The 22,121-nt window shown below is 45.2% G+C and overlaps 1 protein-coding gene across 10 annotated transcripts in view; it reads right to left on the reverse strand.

Moving 5' to 3' along the window:
- GNB1L (G protein subunit beta 1 like) overlaps nucleotides 1-22,121 on the reverse strand; it is a 66,183-nt gene that overhangs the window by 14,635 nt on the left and 29,427 nt on the right. For 2 of the 10 annotated variants that reach the window (XM_053279379.1, XM_053279369.1), the window contains exons 2-6: nucleotides 14,448-14,528; nucleotides 12,230-12,363; nucleotides 11,567-11,692; nucleotides 3,670-3,832; nucleotides 1,537-1,635 (exon numbers count right to left, since the gene is read on the reverse strand). In XM_053279379.1, the coding sequence (XP_053135354.1) occupies nucleotides 1,537-1,635; nucleotides 3,670-3,832; nucleotides 11,567-11,692; nucleotides 12,230-12,363; nucleotides 14,448-14,492 (567 nt within the window). In that variant the 5' untranslated portion in view covers nucleotides 14,493-14,528. Of the gene's footprint in view, nucleotides 1-1,536; nucleotides 1,636-3,669; nucleotides 3,833-11,566; nucleotides 11,693-12,229; nucleotides 12,364-12,595; nucleotides 12,882-13,145; nucleotides 13,169-14,374; nucleotides 15,412-22,121 lie in introns of those variants that run through there. The other 8 variants (XM_053279371.1, XM_053279375.1, XM_053279374.1 and 5 more) reach the window with 8 other exon arrangements.

A 22,121-nucleotide genomic window follows, 5' to 3' on the forward strand; every position in this document is an offset into this window, starting at 1 on the left:
TACACACACCAACAAATACAAACAGGTAAAAGCAATCAAAACAGCTAAAAAATAGTAAAAGCAGTATAAAAATAAAAATAATCATCTTTAAAACAATCAACACACACACAACCCAACAAAAGCTTATCTTTCCGTGTCCGAGACACCATAATACAAAAACCGACTGTTTGGGCTTAAGGTTGGGGTGGGATATTTTCCTCCTTTAAAAGGTAGGAGGTTTTATAACCTGAGGTTCTTCCATGGTTCCTCTCACACAGTCTCCTTTCATAGCAAACAGGGTGGGGCCATATTCGCATACACAATGGCTGTCTTCGACCAATTTTCCCACCAGGAAAGGTGCCGCGTTGTGCAACAGTGAAGGAAGATATTTAACAGGAATGCATGTAGAAACTGGAAATGCAGTAAGCACTTTATATAAACTCCAGCAGGGCATATCCCTGCCAAGTTGACAGCAATTTGCCTTTGCTTCCTTCCGTCTTTGACTGTCTTCCAAACATCATAGAAAATAAATTCATATGTACAGGAAAATATGTTAATTAAAATAATATTTCCTTGAAGGGGAAAAAAAGGTATGATCAGGACTGATTGGCCCACACACCAGACTGGTGGTGTTTGTCTTGACAGTGCCGAGGAAGCAACTGTTGGTTCCTGGTATTGCAACATAAGGAGGCATAGGATAAATCAGGACCACAATCAAAGGAAGGGGAGAGCCATACCCATATGTTACTTCAATTGCAGATAATTCAATTCTCCATGGTCCCATACCACTCAGGCACAACACAACCACCATCGTTAGAGAGGTCTTTGAAATGTTGAATCATCCAATTTTGCACCAGTTGAAAGTATATGCATTTATATTTTTGCGAAAGGCAAAGGTGTCCATATGGCTCTACTTGTGGCCGTGCCACTGACCAAGATCTGGTTGACGGGGCCTTTTCGGTTGTGGCCCCTCAACACTGGAACACCCTCCTGAAAGAGCTTTGCCGTGTTCCCCATCAAAGGGTTTTAAGAGATACCTGAAGACCCATCTCTTTTAGAGAGTTTTGTCTAGCTTTTATTTGCTAGAGTGGGCTTATAATTTTTTGTACCTCTGGTTTCAGCTGGGTCTTGTTTTCCCCAATGGTCGTTTTATTCATTTCTAGTGTTTTATCTGCTTTACTGTTTCATTATCTTTGCGAACCGCCCTGAGCAGTATTGCAGTATTGCGCTGGAAGGGAAGGAGATACATATTTCAATACAATCAATAAATCGAGCTTCTCCGATCTTAACCATTACACTCGACACAGTGGACACTGCTGTGCACAAACTCCTCTGTACTCAAATTGCAAACTCCCTCTGTGCTCAAACTCCGCCAGTTATGCGAAGGGATGTTCCTGTTTCCCTCCCGCCTTTAATAAGGTAATTACTTGATTGCTGTTGACAATCAATTAAATGTAGTAAAAAATAAAAACCTTGGAGTGAAGACTGATTCATGGGCTCCGTAGAAAAGCGGGGGGGGGGGGGGGTTTCGCAATTAGCAAGCTCCCGTTGGCTTACCTGCCACAGCTTCAGACACATGGGCATGCCCAGTTTGGCATCGGCCTCTGGCTTCAAGGTACAGACTGACGTCTTGGATGGGAGCTCCCAAACCCGAACCTGACATTCAGAAAACAAGTTTGGTTGGCCGGGCGCCAGGTACAGACATGCATCTTCTGAGGTGATCTGCTGGTGCAAGCTCTCCGGCTTGACTTGGGGGGGGGGGGACGACACGGGAAGCGACACGGGGAAAATCTCCGGATGCCCAACTGTCAAGTGAAAGGCTACGCTTTGGGAAGCTACGTCAATGGCCTGTGGAGGAGGAAGGAGGCAACTCGGGCCTAGCTTTGCTAGAATTCAAGGGCAAATAAGGTGCCTAAGCTTTAATTTTGAAATGCATAAGAATACGAATACAATGGGTATTTATATATTTCCCCTCCATCCCAAGGGGAATCTCTTGCAGTGCTCACACTTCTAGTCTCCCTTTCATATGCGACCAAGGCAGACCCTGCTTAGCTAAGGGGACAAGTCAGGCTTGCTACCACAAGACCAGCTCTCCTCTCAGGTTCAAAAAGTACTCATGAGTAGCTTCGTTTGGATGGAAGCCAGTGACTGGAGTAACCCGTGTCATAACTGTAACACGTGTGTGTGTGTGTGTGTGTGTGTGTGTGTGTGTGTGTGTGTGTGTGTGTACGTACAGGTTCACTTTACACCAGGCCTGCTCAACTTTGGCCCCCGCAACTGTTTTTGGATTACAACCCCCATAATCCCCAGTCACAGTAGCCAAGAGTAACCTCCAGTGACTGTTGCTGGTGCCTATTTTATCGTCCTTTTTAGATTGTGAGCCCTTTGGGGACAGGGATCCATCTTATTTATTTACTTATTTTTTCTCTATGTAAACTGCCCTGAGCCATTTTTGGAAGGGTGGTATAGAAATTAAACAAACAAACAAACAAACAAACATAACCTTAACTAGGAAGAGTGCTTGAATATATCTTCTTGCTCTGTGAATTGAAAACATAAAATTGGCAGGCCACAGGGGCTATCGTTAAAAAAGAAAAGTCGGGTGTGCAAAACGGTTGCCGGTCTAGTTTTGGCGGCTCCAGAGTTCAGGACAGGCTGTGGACCAGATATGAGAGGAACCAGAGTAAGCATCCCCTCACGGGATGAGTTAAGCAGAGGCACTCGTGACCTGTTTTGAAACTCTGGGGGACCTTTGGACAACTTGGTCACGTTCCCCAGCATCTGAGACCCCTGCCTGCAACCTTGGTGAAGCTGCTGCCAGTCTGGGTAGACAAAACTGAGCTAGACGGACCAATGGTCTGACTCAGTATATGGCAGCTTCCGAGTTTCCTCATTTTGCCAGACCATGATTCCCAGGAAAGGAGTCTGCAGAACAGACAACCAGCCCTCAGAAATAAATCCTGGTGGCTGACGTGTTTTGACAACGGGGACTTAAAAATGTGTAGGTTTATATGTGTTCAGCTTACTAGGAGAGAGAGTTTGTCTTTGCCTGAGGTTAGGAGTGTTCCTGGGTGGCTAGAAGGTGGCCATGAGGAAACACACCCTTCTTCTTCTGCACATTTGCAATGCTTCTAAGATGTTTCTGGTAAATTGGCAGGAGAAGCACATGTAAGTTATAATTGGTGATTTAAATGCAATCAAGAACAAATAAAAGCCTGTTCAGATCTTATTATTCATAGACTGAACCTGCTTCAAGACAAAAATTACCCTTCTTGGGTGCTAGCCAGGCATAAACACATATTAAGTCTTCGTGTTAATCATAAGCCTCAAGTGTACTTTGCCTCATAGTTGTTACCTTTGAGGATGCAATGGCTTCCCCCCCCGCTTTTTAAAGGAGCTTACATGGATTTTATGGAATTCCTCAAACTGGACTAAGGTGAAGGTTCATGCACAAAGGCGGGGGCATTTTTAATCTGGTTGAGACAGCAAAGCCGTGACTGAAAATGAAGGGGTACAAAATAAAACCTTGATAGCAATGTGTTCGGAACATGGGACGCTGCCATATACTGAGTCAGACCCTTGGTGCATCTAGGATAGCATCTCTGCATTTGGGAGCATCTAATTTACGAAAGAAGAGCGTGCCAAAGACTGCTCTCGTTCCAGCCTCAGGAGCAGAAGGAGACCACCTACCTCTTCCAGGCCTCTCCATGGTGTGGCCAGTAGCCAGCGCCTCTCCGATAACTCCAAGAGGGAACATTTGCAGAATCCAACGTTCTCCGTGAAGATGGAGTCTGTGACAGCTGACCTCCCTTCTGCCAGGTCCCACAGACAGATGTTTTGGTCACGGCCCTGACTTTGACAACAATTAAAAACATGCTGCGTCAAAGGATTGGGACCCTCGTAGATGGACACCCGTCATCAATAGCCCCCATCACATTTTATGTTCAATGCACAGACCATCTGTGTACAGGTACAGATCTGTATGCAGATACAGTTGTTCATGCTACTGTATTTACCGGAATGGAAGACGACTCTGAATTTAAGACAACCCCCTTAAAAGAAGAGGTTAAATACAGCTTATACCTATCTACCCAAAGGGAAGAGAACTCTGAATGTAAGACAAACTCCCAATTTCTAAGATCAAAGAACTTGGAAAAAACCTAGTCTTGGATTTACAGTGGGTATTGGAAAGAATCACCCCCTTTGATAGACCTTAAATTCTGGTTCCCTTACATCCTGAAATGAACACACAAAGAAAATCCCCTTCACCAGCTGTACTTATCCAATGCAACCTCTAACATCCAACTGAAAAACATCACAATTACAGTCCAGAAAAAGTGTCAGAAACAAAAAACAAGAATTACTGAGACTGAAAAAGGATCACCCCCCAATGTCAATATTTTGTAGAACCACCTTTTGCTTCAATAACAGCCTTGAGTCTGTTGGGATACTTCTCTATCAACCTTGCACATCTAGACGGAGCAATATTTGCCCACTCCTCCATACAGAACTGTTCAAGTTCGGTCACATTGGATGGTAGGTGTTGGTGGACTGCTATCTTCAAATCTCCCCACAGATTTTCTATGGGATTTAGGTCTGGGCTCTGACTGGGCCACATGAGGATGTTCACTTTTTTCTCCTTCAGCCACTGTGTGGTCAATTTTGCTGTGTGCTTCGGATCGTTGTCATGTTGAAAGGTGAATCTTCTGTCCATCCTCAACTGTCTGGCAGAGGGTAGAAGGTTTTCTTCCAGAATCTGCCGGTATTTTGGCCCATCCATTTTTCCTTCTACCCTAACGAAAGCCCCAGTCCCTGAGGCAGAGAAACACCCCCACAACAGGATGCTGCCACCTCCATGCTTCACTGTAGGTATGGTGTGTTGTGGATGGTGAGCTGCGTTGGATTTACGCCAGGTGTACTGTTTGGTGTTGAGGCCAAATAGTTCAATCTTGGTCTCATCTGACCATAAGACCTTTTTCCATTTGGCAGCAGAATCTTCAAGGTGCCTTCTGACAAAGCTCAATGTGGCCTTTCTTGAGAAGTGGCTTTCTCCTTGCGACCCTCCCGAACAAGCCACATCTGTGGAGCGCTCGTGAAATTGCTGTCACATGCACAGAACAACCACTCTTTGCCATGAAGTCCTTTAACTCCTTCAGAGTGGCCATTGGCCTCTTGGTAACCTCTCTTACCAGTTTCCTCCTTGCTCTTCCATCCAGTTTGGAGGGCTGACCGGATCCAGGGAGGATAGCAGTCCACCAACACCTACCATCCAATGTGACCGAACTTGAACAGTTCTGTATGGAGGAGTGGGCAAATATTGCTCCGTCTAGATGTGCAAGGTTGATAGAGAAGTATCCCAACAGACTCAAGGCTGTTATTAAAGCAAAAGGTGGTTCAACAAAATATTGACATGGGGGGGGGTGATCCTTTTTCAATCTCAGTAATTCTTGTTTTTTGTTTCTGACACTTTTTCTGGACTGTAATTGTGATGTTTTTCAGTTGGATGTTATAGGTTGCATTGGATAAGTACAGCTGGTGAAGGGGATTTTCTTTGTGTGTTCATTTCAGGATGTAAGGGAACCAGAATTTAAGGTCTATCAAAGGGGGTGATTCTTTCCAATACCCACTGTAAATACACAGTAAATACACAGTATTAGCTGGGCTGGGCACAGAGCATCTGCACCGCTAGTTTCCCCTGCCCGCCTGCCAGTGCTGCCATTTTCTCCCCCCGCTTGCCCCCGCCATTTTGTCCCCACCCCTGCCACCGCCGTTTTGTTTCCCGCCTCGCCTCTGGCACCACCACTTTCCTCTTACCCTGCTGGCAGTTTGCTCGCGAACTCTCGCGAGAGCTGCCACACATGGGATTAGCGACAGGTACGCCTAAGAGCAATAGATAGATAGATAGATAGATGTTGAACACATGGTGGAACAGAAGACTTCCTATCCTGCATTTCTGGGGGCCTGTACCCAGGTCCAGTTTGAACATGGTCGCAGGTACAGTCATTCACACAACAATGTGTATCTGTGTACAGAGACCTAGACACAACGTACGAGGACAGTTCATATGACTGACAGTACGGTGGGAGAAGCCTTCCGAGAGGTGATCAGGAGGGCGCCCAACTCCCAAATTAAGGTAGGACGTTTCTCCAAGCCTCATGTCAATTGTGTGAACTCCCCTAATGTCTGAATAGGACTTAATACTCTTGATTATCCAGCTCTTGATTATACTTCCTAACGGCTTGTTTCTAACCTGGCGCTTGCTGGCATTTTGGTATTGGCGGCTGATCACCCGCTTGCATATCCTGTTGCTGTCATTGGGGGTGGAATGGGACTCCTGACTTGTTGGGGGCTTTCGTGATTACTGTCAGGCATGGTCCTGTGTGCCTTTTCACCAGTTTAGACTCCCCTGATTTTCAGATGGGTATTTGGAGAGATCAGAAATTGAACCTAGGATCTTCTGCATTCAGAGGAGATGCACTGTAAATGACTGTGGTGGCAAGCATGACTTGTCTCTTTGCTAAGCAGGGTCCACCCTGGTTTGCATTTGAATGGGAGACAGCATGTCTGAGCACTGTAAGATATTCCCCTCAGGGGATGGGGCTGCTCTGGGAAGAATAGAGTACCTGCATGCTTGCATGCAGAAGATTCCAAGTACAGATCTGCATCAAGCAACTCCCTATTGTTATGTAAACAGCATCCCTATTTATCCAGATCTGATTAGAATAATTCCCCAGCCACTGAGGGACAGGAAACTGATTTATGTTTTGCCAATGTGCATGTCAAATAGTTTCCAGAGCCATTTCTAAACACTCATACAGCGACACTGGATTAATAAACTGGTTGCAAGGGTTACCGAGATAACTAAATGAAGCATTTTGAACACGAAAGCACTATGTAAACTGTGGCTGACATCCAGACTAAATTACTCCTGGGTAACCCTACCGAAATTACACAATCCCGTAGAGTAACCTGAGTTGCAATATTGTGTAACTTAGCCTGGCTGTCAGCCACTAAGAAGGATTATTAATTTTGTACCTCCTTGGTACATCTCCTGATCAGAAGTGGTTAGTATCTAAAGCTGTCTTCTACTGTGTCAGACGATTAGCCCCTCTAGCTTACTGCTGTCCCAAGATCCTTTTAGGCAGAAATCCCAAGGAACACCAATACTGCACTCTCTAACAGGCATCAGAATTTGAACCCCAGACCTCCTGCTCTGCAGAGCAACGCCCTGACTGCACGCAGACAGGAGCTGACTTTTATTCACTGATGAGTTCTTCAACAGCGTTGAAGAAAAGAGCTGCAGTTTCCTGATCTTTTCTGAAACTCTTCATGTCAAATGGCAAAAGGATAAAAATGCGATATTTGCAGGTTGGCTCAGTGCAAGTTCCAGAACGCTGACAAATATATATATATATTTTAAAATGTAGGGGACAGGGTCAAGAGAAGTTCCCATGTGAATTTCCTAACCCTGCTTGGCCTGAATCCCTCCCAGCCATCCCTGAGTAAGGGGACAACTTGGAGAATTATTATTTTATTTATATACTGCTTTTCAATTAAAAAGAAACCTCTCAAGGGAGCTTACGTAGCAAAAGGTAGGGAAAACTGGTCCCTTGTCCCTATGGGGTTCACAATTGAGACAATAACACTTTATTTATATCACCATCGCTCGCGACCACCAGCCCCCACTATAAAAAATTGTTCTCTGGGCAGCTAACAGAAGAATCAGAAGAGAGAAACTAGCAACAGATACCAGAGGGACACCAAGCCTAGGAGGAGAGCTGGTCTTGTGGTAGCAAACATGACTTGTCCCCTTAGCTAAGCAGGGTCCGTCCTGGTTGCATATGAATGGGAGACTAGAAGTGTGAGCACTGGAAGAGATTCCCCTTAGGGGATGGAGCCACTCTAGGAAGAGCACCAGAAGGTTCCAAGTTCCCTCCCTGGCAGCATCTCCAAGATAGGGCTGAGAGAGATTCCTGCCTGCAACCTTGGAGAAGCCGCTACCAGTCTGGGTAGACAATACTGAGCTAGATGGACCAACGGTCTGACTCAGTAGATGGCAGCTTCTTATGTTCCTGTGACTAACAGAGACCGTAGCAGAAGGTATCTGTCAGGGAGATGGGCCACTTCTGATTCACAGGAGAAAAACAAAAACTTGTTGGCAGGTACTGTCAGCTATTTTATTGAGGAGTAAGGAGCCCTGTGCATTTTGAGTTGGTCCTCCTCTGCAGGAGCTGAACAAACACTGGGAATGGATTTTGTCCAAAACGCTGCCAGAAACCCTTGCAGCACCATGGTCCTCCCCATTCCAGCCAGAAGAGTGCCATTACCAGTCAGAGATTTAGACAAAAGCTAGAAGAACAGGAAACCCAGCTCAAAAATAATTGCCAGCCAGGCAGCCAAACCAACAGTAGCAACAAAAACATCCATGTCGTTTTGACACAACATAATCAGTAAGACAAACAACAGAGATAATAATCTAGAATGCAAGATGCTACGCAAGGCCAGAGGTGAGACACCGAACTTAAAAACCAGCAAACATAAATAGGACACATTCCTAGAAACGCCAGCAAATTCAATCCAACAGGAGTGGTTTGTTTGTTGATTGATTTATTTAAAATATCCCCCCCCCCGGCCCTCCAGCACACTACTGCTCGGGGTGGCCCACAACAATAAAATAGATTCAATAAAAGTAATAAAATTAACCCAATTAAGTAAACAAGTTAAAAGTCAGGTTAAAAACCACAACCAGTCGACTGTGGAAAAGTCTCTCTTGTAATATTTGGAATAAATCCCAGTTAGGAGTACAGGGGAACTAAGTAAGCAATTACATTACATTTTAAAATATATATATCCTGCTCTTCCTCCAAGGAGCCCAGAGCGGTGTACTACATACTTAAGTTTCTCCTCACAACACCCCTGTGAAGTAGGTTAGGCTGAGAGAGAAGTGACTGGCCCAGAGTCACCCAGCAAGTCTCATGGCTGAATGGGGATTTGAACTCGGGTCTCCCCGGTCCTAGTCCAGCACTCTAACCACTGCTTGGGACAAGTCAGCACTTCCCAGCATGCAATTAGAAGCTTCTGTTCACAGCTTGTAACGAACGGCAGCTTCCTATAGTCCGACGGAAGAAAGGGCCGGCATTCTCTAAGGCAGTGATAGACAACCTTTGATGCTCCAGAGGTTGAACAATTCCATCCTGGTGGGAACTGTAGTTCAACCACGGTGGAGTGCCCAAGGGTGCCGGTCCCTGCTCCAAGGTCTTGAATCAGTTCTGTCTTAGGGACAAAACCAGTTTGTCTCTCGTAGAAGAGCACTCCTCCCAACAGGATTGTGGGGGAACCCCGGGAAATGGAGCAGAGAAGGGAGGGAAGCATCCAACCTGGGACCTTCTGCATGCAAGCAGGTGGATGCTCTTCCACTAAGCTATTTGCCCATGCCCTTCTCCCCAAACCGTATAGACCTTTAAAATCATGGCTAGGATTTTCTACCGCTCCATATTTATCTAGTATCACCTTCTCCAAGTATCGCTGGGCCTTTTCTAGAGCCCATTTTCATGCACTGCCATCTGTATTACTTTATGGCAGATTCCATCATTGACTAACAGAAGTACGAATTTGCCCTTGTAGCTCTAATGAAATTGAGACGCTTGCTCATATCCTGCTTCACTGTGAATTGTATAAAGAGGTTGGGAAATGCTTCATGGTACCCTTATTATCACAACGTCTGGGTTGCTGTCAAAGCAGTATTCCTAATGATCTGTTAGTGGATTTTCTTCTTGAAGATAAGCATGCTGATATTTCTAACCCAGTGGCAAAGTTTTGCTACATTGCTAGCAGAATCCGGAGTATATTGATGTAGGGTGAGTCTTGTGGGATTATTTGAATGTATCTTGTGATTTGTTCTTGCTATGTATTTATGTGTCTTGCTGGTCAATGGAACAAATAAAGATGATTGAGCTATGGCCCATCCCCTAAGGGGAACATCTTACAGAGTTCACATGTGGCCACGCATCCACATGCAAACCAAGCCACACCCTACTTAGCAAGGGGGGCAATTCATGCTCGCCGCCATCAGACCAGCTATCCTCCCCTATATATGCTGCTCTGAGCTTCTTGGAGGATGCAAAGGGTGCCATCCTTAGCAACATGGGACAATTCATGCTTGCTACCCCAGACCATGCCTTGTTCTTGTCTCACTTACTCTCTGCTACATTTGGTCTCCCTCCAAAGAAAACATGGCCCCTAATAATAAAAATGGCAAAATGACTTCTAGAGGTAGAAAGTTAAGGAGTACAACACAGAGATAGCCGTGGTCCGGGCAGATCACTGTGCATTTCCTGATACTCCATCACCTAATAGGTGTAAGATAAAAAACCATGTAATTATGTTAACAACTCTAAATTTAATTCTTGTCTTCTGGGGGATGTTAATTGTGGTTATGCAGACGGCAACAAATATACATGCTAATGAGGTCTGCAACAGAAGATGGCTCTCCTCGATAAACGAGTCAAAACATCTCCAGGTCCTACCGATGCTTTGGCAATCTGATCCGGCACAAGGCGGGGCATCCAGGCAATCAAAACAACCGAGAGCCCTGTGGCACCTCCAAGCTTAACAGATTTATTGGGGCACCAGCTTTCATGGACTCCGCCCATTTTCTAGGAGGCATGAAGCGCTCAGACTTGAATGGCAGGAGGGCCAGGTGAGGTCCTCATCTGGCCAGATGGGGAGGAACAGCAGGAGAGAGGGCATGCCCTCAACTTCTGCCTGTGGCTTCCAGCGGCATCTGGTGGGCCACTGTGCAAAACAGGATGCTGGACTAGATGGGCCTCCTTGGGCCTGATCCAGCAGGGCTGTTCTTATGGTCATATCCCCTGACCTTAAGTAATGGCCTCTTAGCTACTATTTTCAGAAGCCAGTTTCCTCATGCAAGAGGGCATGATATACTTGAGCAGTGATCTGCTGGAAATGTTATGATCCGTATGGACGCATAACCAGAGGACCTGCAGACAAGAGGGAGGCAGATTCAGGCTAACCTGCAGATTTTTGGTTTCACAAAAATCTGGAGAAAAAACACACAAAAGGACTCACCTCCCTGCCCCCACTCCACCCACCCCCGGGCCAACAAACTGCCCTAACATAATTCAATGGAGTGGAATGTTTGCAGACTCAGAGGGCACTTAACAGACAACCAGGTGGGCGGAGCTGATGGAATTCAGTGGTGAAGAGGCAGGGGAAAGAGGGTTTTCCTCAAAAAGAGCGTGAAATTTCTCAGCTTGAGGAATACTCTCTCAAGACAGTCAGAACTCTTTCTGCTCGTGATGGGGAAAGTTGCCTTTCACCTTTCACCATGCTCACACACAGGCTTGGGTAACATATGTACACTATATTTTGTTGCGGGTCCATACCTGCACACAAGTAATGACCTTACCTTGAGTTTTGCAACATTTCTGGGATACCGCATGCTAATAACTGCCCCATCTGAACTTTGTATGCTAAATTTATATGGATTTCCAGAACTTTCAGCTCTTCAATATTCAGCATTTTACATCATTTTAAAAAGTATGCTCTTCTAAACTGTGTCACTCACCTAAGAAGGGCATTTCGGTTGCATAAGGTTTTCAGCCAATACACTGATTTTCCACCGTGGCCATCCAGTGTTCTGTCTATCCTATGAGTCTTCATATTCCAAATAGGGATCAGCCCATTAGAAGATCTAAAATACAAACAAGCAAGTGAAATAAGAGCATCTCCTTCTCTGTTTGTTTTTTAAGAAGACCCTGAAGACATACCTGTTTCTAGCTTTTAGCTGAAATTTTAATATGTTTTTATTCATTGTGATTTGTATCTGTTTTATGAATTTTAACTGTTTTATATTGTTTTTATATTATGTTTTAACTTGTACACCGCCTGGAGATTTCAGGCGGTATAGAAACACACATAAACAAACAGTTAGTTGTTTATTTACGATCTTAGATCAAACACCAATAGACACAGAATATACTCAGTAAAGAGAGAAAACAAAAACGGAAACAAAATCTAAAATGTTATCAAATACATAAAATCAGGAACCTTTGTCAGTAACCGATTGCTGTGCTCTAGCCTCTCTTAGTTTGGTCAATGTGTAACAGAATTTAGCAACTGCCAGGGATATTGTTGGGGATAAACAAACAAACAAACAAACAAACAAAAAAGTGCAAATAGTAATTTCTCGAAAATCTGATACATTTGGCAGTAGCTATTAGATCCTTACCCCGAGAAAAGAATGGGGAGCTCTGGTTCCGGGTCTCTGCAGTGAAAGCACAGAGTGTTGACTGCATCATTGGCACCCCGAAGAACATACTGAGGATCTGGAGACGGAAGAGCCATGGGGCAATGTAGCGGCACCTGTAGGAGGAAACCTCGTATTTATTTGAATAGAGGACAACTCTCAATTTAAGACCACCCACTTTAAAAATACAGCTTAAATACCAATTATATAGCTGTATTTATCTGAAAGGAAGAGGACTTTGAATTTAAGATGATCGCCCAATTTCTAACACCAAAGAACTTGGGGAAAAACCTAGTCTTGGATTCAGGTAAATATGGTAAGAAGGAGACAATAGCACAAAGAACGCACCTTGGCTTGTGAAGCAAGAGGAAACCAACTACTGGACACAAATGGTCACATATAAGCTCTGAACAGACATATGGACTCCACCCTAGCACAGCGTCCCTCCAGCGGCTGTTGCTGGTGTCTGTCTTATGTTCCATTTTTTAGATTGTGAGCTCTTTGGGGACAAGCAGCCATCTTTCTTTCTTTATTTGTATCTATGTAAATCGCTTTGGGAACTTTGGTTGAAAAGCGGTATATAAATATTTGTGGTACATAAATATAAAGAGGTATATAAATATTTAAATTAAAAAAGTATAAAATATAAATATTTAAATACAAAGCGGCGTATAAATATTTGTCGCATATAAATATTCTTTGAGAACTTTTGTTGAAAAGTGGTATATAAATATTTGTCATATAAATGTAAAGCACTATATAAATATTTAAATATAAAGTTTAAAATATAAATATTTAAATATAAAGCAGTGTTTAAATATTTGTCGCATAGAAATATTCACCGCTTTGAGAACTTTTGTTGAAAAGCGGTATATAAATATTTGTCGGATATAAATACCTGCCATCTTCTTATTCCTCCAAAGTTAGTAAGATTGATGGAAGTTGCTATAGTTCAGTAACTGCAGGGTTCTCAAACTTGGGTGCCTGGGTCATGCTGGACTACAACTCTTATCATCCCCAGACACAGTGGCCATTGCACCTATGGATCATGGTAGCTGTAGTTCAACATCATCTGGGCAGCCAAAGTTGGGAATCTTTGTCCTAGAAACAGCTTTTCCCCATGATTTCACTGATTGGCCCTGATGGTTATTTATCTATTTGCCATATTTATAAACTGCCTAACATAGGAATATCCAGGTGGTGTACAGCCATTTAAAACATAACACAAACAGAATGGTTAAAATTACAACTTGGTTAAAACTTAAGACTAGTCAGTCATGATTAAGCACCACTGAAATCAATGCTGTTTGGTTACTGTGGCTGGGGAGACGTGTTTGAGGGCCCCTGAAAGGAAGGCACAAACTGAACAAATGCCCCCTCCTAACTGAGCAGAGGCACCTTTTTAAAGTGGTGATTCTCTGTATTTAGCAGGGGGAGAGCAACTGGCCTCATCCATCCCCAGCACAGCACCGCTCCAGTGGATGTTGCTGGGGTCTATCTTATGAGATTGTGAGCCCTTTGGGGACAGGGAACCCTTTTATTCATTCATTTATTTATATCTATGTAAACCACTTTGGGAACTTCTGTTGAAAAGTGGTATGTACATATTTGTTGTATTCGTCTTTGTATATTTGAACAAATGGATACACAGAGTCATTTTTTCGCCCTTTGTACAATTCTACAGTCCATAATAAGCATCAGTGGCTAAAAAAAAAAAAAATTAAACATGAATAATCTAACACGAAATCCATATGGAGTACGGGAAGGAAGAGAAATGAATACTATTAGCTAATCTGCGCCCAAACTTTTACTGCTAGCAGCCAGACAAACTTCCACCATGTTCTATATTGTTAATAAATGACTGTTGGAAGGCACAAGGTGTCTCATAAAGCGTCACCTATTTAGCAATACGTCAGGTAGATCTCTGCAGCTGGATTTCGCAAGGCGTCTGTATCTTTCGTTTCTCCCCTTCTCCCTGTTTGCCTCCAACTTTTTATATGTCTACCACCATCTCAGCTACTCCGTGTGTCTAATGAAGCTGGCTTTAGCCTCCAGTAGCATATGTCTTCTGCTTTTTCAGACTAACACAGGAATGGGAAAAGTCTGCAGATTTCTACACCAACATACTTTGGGCCAGAAAAACCGTACCATTCACCTATTTCGTATGGTTTATCCTATATCTCCGGCTGACCATATCTACCGTTCTAATAATAGTTCTGGAGCGCCAACGCCACAATTTCATCATGCAATCACAAAACGTTCAGCTTCCAATTCATTATAGCTGTGTAAAAGAAACATATGCAAATGTCAGGAAGATTACCTTAAAAAAAACACAACACACCAAAAAACACTTGCAGAGCATTAAATACATCAGCAGATTCCCACAGGAAAAATTTCAACAGAACCCAGCAACCCTCCTGTTCCCACTGCTGTCACTTGCACTTTCCTCACACATTGCAGTAAACACAAAGTTGCTGGTAAAATATCACGCAATCCCTCAAACCCCACTCTCCGCCCCCCAAGAGAAAGAAAAAAAAAAGAAAAAACACCCTGCGGCTGGATAATCCTGATGGCTGCAGCCAAGAACAAAAATATGATTTTATGTGTTCATTTGTTAAGTAGTCAAGACATGATGCCCAAAGAGAGAGAAGGGGGTGGGTGGGAATTGTCAGGTATACCAGAAATAAATCTCTCCGGGTACATCTGGTAAACCAATTGGGGACTCAACTAGCAGGTGTGCAGCCATAATTATGGCCACAAACATTTGACACATCCAGGTGTGCTACTGATCAAATATATGAAATCCCCGTTGTTCTTTGGAAATTCCAAGCCCACCAGGTGCCCTCCTCGCAACGGAAAGCCAGATTAAAGAATTAGACGCCGGTCTTCAAAGTGCTTTCGCAAAGCCCTGCCTTTCTCTCCAAGCGCTGGGATTCTTGAGCTCCAAAATCGCTTTAAAAAACCCACAAAAAACCAGTTGGCTCGCTGTAAGCAGGCCGGGTATATTGCATGTATCAAAATCAATCTTTATTACAGTCATGGACCAGCATTAAATATAGGTTGATTACATGTTAAAAGAGAAAGTAGCTAAAAGTACCCAGGATAGAATATCTAAAATCAAAATGACAGTTGCTATTAAAACCTGTCTTACATTTTAAAAGCCAGGATATGTAATGATTACTATACAACTACTATTATTTGCTAGTAACAGACTGTATTCAAAAATTTCCTAAAAGATCATAAAAGAAAGAGTACTGCTTGTATTGGATCTGGGTGGAAACGTGGCATCACTAAAGACTTTCCTCGAAAGCCGGTTTGATAGGATTTTGCACTTCCTCTCCAGTTCTGTGTTCATCTTGTCCGGGCCTAGATTACCAGCAGGGTTACAGAAATCCACTAGTCAACTAGTCTGTGACGAGTGAAAAAATGGTGCCTGACGAGTGAAACAAGTCCTGATGAGCAATGCACCAACATAGTTTGAGTAAAATATTTTGTCTGGCTGATAAACCGAGTCAACATTTCTTCACCCCGATTACTAGTTTACTTCCTCCCACATTAAGCTGCCACACAGAGAGCACTGATACTCAGCAAGGCTGTGACAACTGTCCTTTGGCTCTAGAGCCAGCCCAACAATTGAGGAGTCAGAACAGCTTTGGGGAGTGAGGTGGACTTACCGCTTGCCACTGGCAACACCTTCTGCTCCGCCATAGGGGGGTGGACTCACCCCTCACCAGTGTTCCCTGCAACAGGGACTCCCAGATGTGGTTGACTACAACTCCCATCATCCCCAGAGGCAATGGCCTTTGGCTGGGGGTGATGGGAGTTGTAGCCAACCACATCTGGAATCCCTGTTGCAGGGAACACGGCCACTAACCCTCAGTGATGCCTTGTGCTTCATGGGGGTGGGGGGATTCTATTCCCACCCTGCTTGCTCACTCCTCTTCCTGGTCGTGCCTGTCTGGCTTAGGCAGACAACGGATGTGACCAGGAGGAACAAGGAGCAGGCAAGGAGGGGGTGGGTCACCCACTTCTCTTCTGAGTCACCTCCATCAGACTTAGGCTTCTACCTTGCTTGTTCATTTGTCCTCTTGGCCACAGGAACATAGGAAGCTGCCAAGTCAGACCATTGGTCCACCTAGCTCAGGATAGTCTACCCAGACTGGCAGCGGCTTCTCCAAGGTTCCAGGCCAGAGTCGTGCTCAGCCCTATCTTGGAGATGCTGCCAGGGAGGGAGCTTGGAACCATCTGCAAGGAAGCAAGAAAATGCTCCACCACTGAGATTTGGACCGATCCTCTAAGGGGAATATCTTCCAGGGCTTGCTCACACATGCAGACTCCCATTCAAATGCAAACCAGGGTGGACCCTGCTTAGCAAAGGAGACTACTCATGCTTGCTACCACACGACCAAACTTGCCACCACAAGATGCATGCATCCATCGCCTGGCGTGGCAATTTAAGCATGGCACCCGAGTGCCATGCTGAGCTCTTGGGCCCTGCAGGAAGGCAGTCTCATACCTGACAGATGTATTTTCTCCCAAGGTGCGGTGCAATTTGATATGCACGGGGGTGCCTAGTAGGCAGTGCTCCCTGTAACTGGGAATCCCAGATGTGATTGACTACAACCCTCCCAGCATCCCAGGCGGCAATGGCCCTTGGCTGGAGGTGCCTGGGAATTGTAGTTTCCATCCAGGCACGTGCAGATTTAGACCTGCTAAACTTCCATCGGGTGGCTGAATCATCTGCCATTCCAGACGGGTTCCCTTTTCACCTACCTTATTTGCAGATAAGCGTTCAGGGCAGAAATTAATTTACCGGCACACATTTAATCACAGAATTAGCGTAATTAGGACAGGAGCTGTCACGAGGATTATTGTGTTTTAAGCATTGCTACGCTTTGTTCAAGGTACTTGAGGAAGGACGCCATCGCCTTTGGAAGTGTTGTTAAATATGAAGACATTAGGAACGTCATCAAGGCTTTTGCTGATTTTATCATCCGGCGATATGATAATAGTTGCTACTTGGCACTTGTCAACACCTGCATCTTGATTGACCAAATGTGTTTCTTTTTTTAAACAGGCTGATAGCAATGAAATGCTGCCAGCACTGACATTTTAAACAGACACCAACCAGAAACTAATGACCAGTTCTGTTATTCATTTAAGCATCTATTCCACCCTATATAGAAGACTCAAGAGCAGGAAGCAATTAAACACAGAGTGCAGCAAAGTTTATATTAAATGCACTTGAAGATCGGAGTAAAATGCACTGCTAAGACCCTACTGCCTTTAATCGGCTTAGCCACAGCAAACAAAATGCAACCCATACAGAAACCAAAAGAAACAGATTGCACAAGTCTGTTTATTTTATGACACCTTAACCCTGCCCTTTCCCCAGGCAGCTCAAGGACACAATGCAGCCTCCTCTTTTTATCCTCACAACCAGCCATGAATGAGGCAAATTCTGGGCAGTGCTCATCAGGATTGCTTCTAAACCATGGTTTCAAATTTAATCCTAACCATGGTTTGCTAGATTAGGACTTTGCAGCAAACTACGGTCTGAGGGAACTAGGTAACAGAAGATGGAATCTACATCCTAGAAGAGAGGAGGAAATGTACACTCCCATACCACATTCCTCATTCTTCAAACCATGGTTTACAGTTAACCAAACCATGGTTTGCAGTTAACCATGGTTTGGGAGATTATAAACTCACAATTATTACTAGATTAGGAGATGGCTCCTACACTACTTTGGGAGCTGTGTGCATTTCCAATCTCTCTCTCTCTCTATATATATATATAAAGCGCTAAGGCGATGCGTGACACGCTGGAGGTGCCTGGAGAGCAGAGCTGCGCAGGTATCAAGCCCAGTCAGAGGAGGCAGTGGTGGTGACGCTGCTGCTGCTATGGGTGCAGGTGGCACTGAAACTCTAGTTGGGAGCTGCTCCAGACCTGTGAGGAGGAGGAGGAGGAGGAAAAGGAAAAGGGCCCAACCTGGCATTTGAGAGGAAGGTGGGTCCGAGGAAGGAGCTCTCGCCACTTTCTCCACTGCTGTCCCTGCCGCAATAAAGTACTAGTGCGCAGATGCTCTGCATGGGTAAATTTGTAATAATCTGTGAGTGTAAAACATGGTCAGAGGCAGGAAAGAGGAGAGCTGGTCTTGTGGTAGCAAGCATGACTTGTCCCCTTAGCTAAGCAGGGCCCACCCTGGTTGCATATGAATGGGAGACTAGAAGTGTGAGCACTGGAAGAGATTCCCCTCAGGGGATGGAGCCGCTCTGGGAAGAGCAGAAGGTTCCAAGTTCCCTCCCTGGCAGCATCTCCAAGATAGTGCTGAGAGAGATTCCTGCCTGCAACCTTGGAGAAGCCGCTGCCAGTCTGGGTAGACAATACTGAGCTAGATAGACCAATGGTCTGACCCAGTATATGGCAGCTTCCTATGTTTCTATGATCTTGATCGTGTGCTAAGCCCCAGCTGGGTAGGAAGCCTTTTCCTTCTGCCTCATTCCAAAGTTGAGGACAGAATCTGAGTAGGGTCTTCTCGTCCTACGGCCTTAGCACACAATCAAGACCTCCATCTCCTATCTAGTTTAGCACTCACAGATGATCACAAATCAGGAGAGCACACAGTTCCCGAACTTGGGTAGGTCTGTCCAAGTTCTGATCATGAGCACAGCCCTTGAGACTATTCACACACGCAAGGAAACCCGCGCTAAGGGAGCCTAGCCTGGTTGTGCACGTCTGTCTGAACCACCGCGATCGGGCCTGATCCCAGTGGCACCAGGGCGGCAAACCCACTTACAGGGCCACCCTTCAAAATGCGGTTAAGGGAGAAAGTGCTCCTTTAACCTCGTTTTTGTGGTCATGCAACAGCCTTGACTCGGGGCGGGAAGGGGGGTCCCAAGAATGCACCGTGCACTTGTGCGGTGTACTATTAGAGCTCCAGGGGGCAAATCAACGTGGGGCGTCCTGGCACCCTGACCCTTGGAGCTGCCAGCAGCAGGCGATCGCCCGCCCAGGGATGGCAGAATGCTCGTCTGCAGGGAGGTAAGCAACTTTAGGGCTTCCTCCATGCACACCCGGTAGCCTTTTCTCCCTGCTTGTGAAAAAGGGCTCCTTAAGAACATAAGAACAGCCCTGCTGGATCAGGCCCAAGGAGGCCCATCTAGTCCAGCATCCTGTTTTGCATAGTGGCCCACCAGATGCCACTGGAAGCCCACAGGCAGGAGTTGAGGGGATGCCCTCTCTCCTGCTGTTACTCCCCTGCAACCGGTACTCAGAGGCATCCTGCCTTTGAGGCTAGAAGTCGCCTGTAGCCCTCCGGCTAGTAGCCATTGATAGACCTCTCCTCCATGAAGTTATCCCAATCCCTCTTCAAGCCATCCAGGTTGTTGGCTGTCACCGCATCTTGTGGCAGAGAATTCCACAAGTGGATTATGCACTGTGTGAAAAAGTACTTCCGTCTGTTGGTCCTAGATTTCCTGGCAATCCATTTCCTTATCGGTCATCAGCTTACAAAATCTAACTGAAACAGTTAAACAGCAGCTGACATGCTAACAAAGCGCTTGCGGAAGGAAGTCACACTTGCACAAAATGGTTGCGCTAGCGACATGTGTCAAGTCTGGAGCTGGTGTCCCAGAGGAATGTTGCGCCACCACAAGCGGGCGTGAACAAGAATGCGCAACCGCAGCAAGCCTCGTTGGTTTTACTTGGAACTTTTGCGCAGCACGCGATACCCTGCCGTCTTTTAGCGCAATGATGCGATCTTGTGCTAGCACAACATTGCTCATTCCGCATGTGGTTCGTTAGTCATGATAGGTGAAGGTAAAGTGTGCCGTCAAGTCGATTTTGACTCCTGGTGACCACAGAGCCCTGTGGTTGTCTTTGGTAGAATACAGGAGGGGTTGACTATGGCCTCCTCCCGCGCAGTATGAGATGATGCCTGTCAGCATCTTCCTATATCGCTGCTGTCCGATAGAGTACCAGCGGGGATTCGAACCGGCAACCTTCTGCTTGTTAGTCAAGCATTTCCCCACTGCACCACTTAATAGCCAATGGCTTTAACAGCAAGATACGAAGATCCTCGGAGGTATTACCTGCTAACTGAGCAAAGAGACACCTTATAAAGTGGTGATTCTCTTATATGTAGCAGGGGGAGAGCAACTGGCCCTATCCAACCCCAGCACAGCCTCCCTTCCAGTGGCTGTGGCTGGTGTCTACCTTATGTTTCTTTTTAGATTGTGAGCCCTTTGGAGACAGGGGACCATCTTATCTCTGTATTTTTCTATGTAAACCGCTTTGAGAATTTTGTTGAAGAGCAGTATATAAATATTCATAGAAGTAGTATTATTTCAAGATACTTTTGATCCGCTTCCTCTTTCTCCCTAAGCACAGAACAGGGGAAAACCAAAATTCAGGATATTTAATGTAAAGCAAATTATGCCCAGTACAGTTAAAAAAAAACCAAACACACACACACACACACACACACACACACACACACACACACACACCAAAAACAAAAAAACCCACCCCATATCAATTTGTGACTTTCCGAAGGTTTGGAATCTGAGCTGGTGCCTTGAGGATCACTTCCAAATGCTTCCATCTGTGCGTTGTGAAATTTCACCATGACTATTTTCCATATGAAAACACACATTCCGCATGGGAGCAAAAGTAAGAATGATGGTAATTATTTCTAGGACACCAAGTTAGCATATGGATCTCATTGCCACTTATATATTTTAGTCACTGAAACCAAAAAAGTTATTAATCAAGATGTACACCTCATATATTAACATAAACATTAATCATTCTAATACTCCCGGTGTGTCAAACTGATAATTTTTTTCCCCCAGTGGTTCCTTCTGACACATTTGCCTTCAGCTATCAGCTGGTTGACCTTTTGGAACATTTTGGGCACAGGAAATCTTCTCAGCAAAAGCTTCAGAGACAGCCAAAGAGTGTGGCAGCATGCAGATGCACCCCGCCCAACACACACACCCCAAAAAGAGGGGGGCCTCTGAAACACAGAAGAACCCCACATTGAGTACGGCTCATTGCAAAGGCTTTGAAATATGCAACATTAAAAATACAGCATGGAAACAGCTGAAGTTGAACCGACTTTGTTTTTCATATACAGGTTCAGCTTTGTAGATGGGGAGGAAAATGCAGCTGTTCTGTTTTATGAAGCCATAAATTCCCCAATAAAATGCAACGATGAAATTAAAGAGAGCCAAAAACAAACCCCACAATAATTTAATTCCAGTGCACGGGGCTCGAATGCATGGCTGTCCCTGACTCAAATTAATCTGGACTTGGGTGTGAATGTAACACGTCGTAGCCTACAGTGTCTGCACCAGTCACAGCCAGGAAACGGTCCAGGAGAAGGGTCAAACAAGTGGAGACAGATGCCGCATTAGCCATTGGGCTACGGCAGTTGAATGAGTGCTTCAGTTCTCCCTGTTAGCCAGAGACCCGTTCTCCATTGTCCAGTATTCACTAGTCGCCATTTTATCCCTGTTTTCTTTCTGGCATTCAGTTTTGGCAAGCGTGAGTTGCTACAGATGTCATTCTTTAGGGCAGGGGTCCCCAGATGTGGTGGGACTACAACACCCATCACCCCCACCGCTCCCATGGATGATGGGAGTTGTAGTCCAACATTGTCAAGTTGGGAACTTCCAGCTTAGGGTTCATAGGAACATAGGAAGCTGCCTTCTACCGAGTCAGACCATTGGTCCATCTAGCTCAGTATTGTCTACACACACAGACTGGCAGCGGCTTCTCCAAGGTTAGGCAGGAGTTTCTCTCAGCCCTATCTTGGAGATGCTGCCAGGGAGGGAACTTGGAACCTAGATGCTCTTCCCAGAGTGGCCC

Source organism: Hemicordylus capensis, chromosome 15 (genome assembly GCF_027244095.1).
Source record: "Hemicordylus capensis ecotype Gifberg chromosome 15, rHemCap1.1.pri, whole genome shotgun sequence".
Lineage (NCBI taxonomy): Eukaryota > Metazoa > Chordata > Lepidosauria > Squamata > Cordylidae > Hemicordylus > Hemicordylus capensis.